The 5,818-nt window shown below is 40.9% G+C and overlaps 1 protein-coding gene across 1 annotated transcript; it reads left to right on the top strand.

Annotated features, from left to right (window-relative positions):
• Positions 1–1,321: 1,321 nt before the first annotated feature.
• On the top strand, positions 1,322–5,104 carry LOC121867166 (cuticle protein AMP1B-like). Its single transcript, XM_042366935.1, has 3 exons — positions 1,322–1,373; positions 2,272–2,462; positions 4,776–5,104. The coding sequence occupies exons 1-3, from the start codon at positions 1,365–1,367 to the stop codon at positions 4,948–4,950; spliced, it is 375 nt and encodes a 124-aa protein (XP_042222869.1). The 5' UTR covers positions 1,322–1,364; the 3' UTR covers positions 4,951–5,104.
• The last annotated feature ends 714 nt before the right edge of the window (positions 5,105–5,818 follow it).

The following is a 5,818-nucleotide window of genomic DNA, read 5'->3' as shown; positions in this document are numbered from 1 at the left end:
GTGGACACTGATCAGGTGGTCACCAGAATAACAATATCACTGTAGTAAGGTGGTCACTGTAGTAAGGTGACACTGGACTGGTGGTCACATTGAGGAGGCGGTGTGGTCACTGTGTAAGGTGGACACTGGATCAGGTGGTCACCAGAGTAAGGTTGTCACTGTAGTAAGGTGGTCACTGTAGTAAGGTGGACACTGGATCAGGTGGTCACTAGAGTAAAGTGGTTACTGTAGTAAGGTGGTCACTGTAGTAAGGTGGACACTGGATCAGGTGGTCACTAGAGTAAGTTGGTCATTGTAGTAAGATGGTCACTGTAGTAAGGTGGACACTGGATCAGGTGGTCACTAGAGTAAGGTGGTTACTGTAATAAGGTGGACACTGTAGTAAGGTGGTCACTGTAGTAAGTTGGTCACTGTAGTAAGGTGGACACTGGATCACGTGGTCATTAGAGTAAGTTGGTCATTGTAGTAAGGTGGTCACTGTAGTAAGGTGGACACTGGATCAGGTGGTCATTGTAGTAAGGTGGTCACTAGAGTAAGGTGGTCACTGGATCAGGTGGTCACTAGAGTAAAGTGGTCACTGTAGTAAGGTGGTCACTGGATCAGGTGGTCACTAGAGTAAGGTGGTCATTGTAGTAAGGTGGTCACTGTAGTAAGGTGGACACTGGATCAGGTGGTCACTAGAGTAAAGTGGTCACTGTAGTAAGGTTGACACTGGATCAGGTGGTCATTAGAGTAAGTTGGTCATTGTAGTAAGGTGGTCACTGTAGTAAGGTGGACACTGGATCAGGTGGTCACTCGAGTAAGGTGGTCATTGTAGTAAGGTGGTCACAGTAGTAAGGTGGACACTGGATCAGGTGGTCACTAGAGTAAGGTGGTCATTGTAGTAAGGTGGCCCTTAACGTGAGATAAAGTAAGACAGTTTCTGAAGTGGTGACTGCAGGAGTGTTGACCCTGGAGGTGAATGAAGATGTTCGCTGAAGTACAATGATCTCTGAACGGAAGTAGCCATAATTTCAAGGGTCGAAGAATGCTGATAGACAATTATAGTCAAGCAGACAGAGAGATAAACAGACATAAGAAAAATATTGTTCGGTAAGAAAACAAAGTAGTTGTGTGTTATATTTCAAACGTTCAAGCAACTATACATCAACCATATGCACATACACAAAACAAACGTACACACAGTCACGTATGTCTTCACACAGAAAATTACACAACATGCACACATGAAAACAACGGTAGGGGATGGTGTCCAGGCGGCCTCCAACCTCACCACCACCCAGGTGTCCTGGGCTGGTGTGTGGGTATATATATGTGGTAGCAGGCAGGTGGCGGCATCCTCAGCTGATCCTCACAACGGCAACATGAAGCTCGTGAGTATTGGTCAGCTTCACCGCGGAGTTCACTCTTATATACACACGCAAACCTCTGTATAAATGTGTGTGTGTATATATATATATATATATATATATATATATATATATATATATATATATATATATATATATATATATATATATAGATGGGAAAGCAACGGAGCACCTAGGTGCTCCGTTGTTTCCCATATTTATCAAGATTTATCTTATCCACGTTTTCATTGTGGATCTACATGAAATAAATAAATAAATAAATATATATATATATATATATATATATATATATATATATATATATATATATATATATATATATATATATATATATATATATATATATATATATATATATATATATATATATATATATATATATATATATATATATATATAAATAGATGTTCTTTGTAGGTTACAAATTTCTGTCTACAATGAAATGTGACTGAGTTTTAAGTTGATTTATGTATGTGTTCTGAAACTCACAGGGTCTTGTTTTCTCTCGATGTATAAACTTCATGTTTTTATTCAACTTATTTTTACAGTGATAAAAGTTGTCCTTAATGACATCAGCCTTGATAAAACGAATGATTCCTTCTCACTAATTTACCTTCTGCTTCTTACAGTCGAGTTAGAAGTTGTTAATTATGTTCTGGGTTATGATTCGACGCCTGGAAGGACATAACCTCACTGTCTCAAGTGTTACTCATTATAATGTGGGAAAGATTCATCGTCCCTGACGATTGTGGAACCCAATTCTACATTTAAATACGTAGAAAGAACAAACTCTTAGGAAATTATTAAGGTACCAAGAATTATTGTAAGATGGGACCACACTTATATACCTCTAAGAAGAGCCTCAATACCCAGCAGTGTTTTCCTTCTCCTCCTGATACAGACAATCTTCGTCTGCCTCGTCGCCCTGGCCGCCGCCGTCCCTGACAAAGACGCTACTATCCTGCTAGACGAGCGTAGTGACCAAGGAGATGGAAACTTCCGCTACGAATTTGAAACCAGCAACGGAATCTACACCCAGAAGACAGGTACCCCAGGCTCCGAGGGCCAGAGCAACCACCAGGGTGCCTTCAGGTAGGTCTTACATTATGAGGTCTGAACACTTACTGTTAAAATGGTACCATATCTTTTATGTGTGTTATTAGTTTGTGGGGACTGACGAAAGGAAAATTCCACAAAAGTCCCAGATTTCAGAAGGGCAATCTTTGATAGTTTGAAGAGGCAGCTGATGGAAGAGGTGTCACGCCTGGGGGGGAACCTGCCAGTTGACACCAACCTGATAACGAGATCTGAGATTGCCGAGTTCCACGACAATTTAAATAATGAGTTACTTAATGCACAAAGGCAGAACATACCATACAAAAAACTCAGATCAGACAACAATGACCCTAAATGGATAAATAGTTATTTAAATAACATTATTGGCCAAAGGAAGGCCATAGGTAGAAGGATAAATCGTGTCGAAATTTACCTCCAGGATTATTATAAGGTATTGGCGAGTAGGGTTAAGTCCGAGATAAGGAGAGCTAAGAGGAACAATGAAGTGAAGATAGCAAGGGAGGCAAAGACAAACCCCAAAGGATTCTACTTAATGTATCAAACTAAAACACGAGGAAAGATTGGACCAATACGGTCAGATACCGGGGAGCTAACTGATAACGACAGAGAAATTAGCAATAATTTAATCTGAATAAATATTTTTCAACAGTTTTCACCACTGAAAATTTAAACATGATACCCGAGGAACCGACTCTATTCAGAGATAGTGAAGAAAACAAATTAAGCGAGACAGTAGTGACTAGTAACGATGTTAGTAAGCAAATAGACAAACTATAGCCAAATAAGTCACCTGGTCCCGATGAGATATTTGCCAGAGTATTAAAGGAATGTAAGGAAGAGCTTAGTCTGCCCTTAGCAAAGTTGTTTAACATGTCCTTTAAAACAGGTGTAGTACCAGAATCCTGGAGGATAGCGAATGTAATACCGACTTTCAAGAAGGGGGATAGATCACTATCCTCTAACTGCCGCCCAATCAGTCTAACATCAATAGTAGGAAAATTACTAGAAGCATTCATTTCAAACTCATTCGAAATCACTGGGTGAAGCACAAGTTGACCAATGATTCCCAGCATGGCTTCACAAGCGGGAGTTCATGTCTAACTAATCTATTAACATTCTTTTCATCAGTTTTCGAATCGGTGGACGAGGGGCACAATTATGATGTGGTATATCTCGACTTTAGCAAAGCCTTCGACAGAGTCCCCCACGAAAGACTAATTAGAAAGGTAGAAGCACATGGCATCAAAGGTAATATCCTTAAATGGATTAGGGCGTGGTTACAGGACAGGAAACAGGGAGTGAGCATTAACCGCACTAAATCCCATTGGAGCAACGTCACTAGTGGAGTTCCCCAAGGCTCAGTACTTGGACCATTATTGTTTATTATATACATAAACGACATAGATATCGGCATAGACAGCAACATAAGTAAATTTGCTGATGACACTAAAATAGGACGTGTTATTAAATCTGACGAGGACTCGGCAAAACTACAGGAAGATCTAAACAAATTTTTCGAATGGTCTGAAAAATGGGAGATGAAATTCAACGAGGACAAATGTAAAGTACTCAGTATAGGAGATGTAAACAGGGAAACCAGATACCGGATGAACAACGATGCCATTGAGAAATCCGACTGCGAGAGAGATTTAGGAGTCATGATAAGTAGGAACCTTAAGCCAAGTAAACAATGTGTTTTTGCTCGTAACAAGGCTAATACAGTACTTGGGTTCATACAAAGGAGTGTTAGTTACAAGACTAGAGAGGTCATCCTAAAACTGTATCTTGCTCTTGTGAGACCACACCTGGACTATGCAGTTCATTTCTGGTCACCGTATTACAGAATGGATATAGAATCCTTGGAAAGAATTCAGAGGAGAATGACAAGACTAATCCCGGGCATTAGGAACCTTGAGTATAGAGACAGGTTAAAGCATCTTAATTTGCACTCCCTCGAGAGACGTAGAGCGAGGGGCGACCTGATAGAGGTGTATAAATGGAAGTCAGGGCTAAACAAAGGTGATATAACAAAGGTACTCAAAGTATCCAACCAGGAGAGAACTCGTAACAATGGATTTAAATTAGACAAATTTAGATTTAGGCGCGAAAAAGGTAAACACTAGTTTGGAAACAGAGTAGTGGACGAATGGAACAAGTTACCAAATATCAAACATAGGTTGGATGCTTGTATGAGCAATAGGGGATGGGTGTAAACGGGACTGCCCAGTATGGGCCAACAGGCCCGCTGCAGTTTCCTCCATTCTTATGTTCTTATGTTAATAATGGTAAATTAAAATTTCTTCTAAAACAACGTCACTCCTTCCTCAGGTTTACCCTTGAGGACGGCACCATCGCTGAGGTCAGCTACATCGCAGACGAGTACGGCTACCAGCCCTCGTCCGATCTGCTGCCAGTGGGCCCCCCTGCCCCTCCCCATGTCCAACGTCTGCTCGATATTGCTGCGCAACAACGAGCTCAGGGCATCACCTTTGAGAGGAAATAGGTTGAAGATTGACCTATTCCCGGACCTCTGTCCCTCACCGACTTTCCTGTATATAATGAACTCGTGACCGCAGTTTTGGGGTATCCTCTAGCATGCCAGACCGCTGGACACAAACCAACGATATCACAGGTATACAATAAATGTTATGTCTGCATTTTATGTTTGTCTATCCATGTAGTTTTCAAACTTTTGGTTTTAAGAATAACTGGTAATCCATAAAGTGTGGAAGGTAATAAACTTTATATATATATATATATATATATATATATATATATATATATATATATATATATATATATATATATATATATATATATATATATATATATATATATATAGATTGATTCTCACTGTCCAATCCACAAACTTTTTACCAGAGACACGCACACATACACACTACATTCTTGACCACCTGAGGGTCAAGACCTATTGGGCTCCCGCTCCTGCTGTGGCGCTGCCCTGGCCAATGTTGGCGAATTACATAAGTCCCTCTCCGTGACCCATCCTCACCACCGGGATATCAACATAATCCCGCCAACAGTGACAATTCCGTTTCGGAAGGAAGTGGGATCAGTGTCGAACAGTGATGAACAGTCTAGTGAATTCAGCAGTAGACAGTACTAGCAAGAGCCGTGACCCACCAGTGAGGTCCATACCCAGAGATAAGCCCCCCTGAAAACTGACCAACACCTCTGACCAGGCTGTGTTAATCAGTGTCCATCCTGGGAATAACCGTGGGTCGGCCTTACACCTGACTATAAGATAACACAAACCACTTAGAAGAGAAGAGGTGCTGTGACACCACCCTACACCCTCACGGTGTCTCCATGACCACGTGAGGTCTTTCATGTCAACACCTATAGACTAG

The sequence above is a fragment of the Homarus americanus genome, unplaced genomic scaffold, assembly GCF_018991925.1.
Source record: "Homarus americanus isolate GMGI-L3 unplaced genomic scaffold, GMGI_Hamer_2.0 scaffold32583, whole genome shotgun sequence".
In the NCBI taxonomy this organism is placed as follows: Eukaryota; Metazoa; Arthropoda; class Malacostraca; order Decapoda; family Nephropidae; genus Homarus; species Homarus americanus.
Note: the sequence above shows the minus strand (reverse complement) of the source record. Positions and strands in the feature narration are given on the sequence as shown.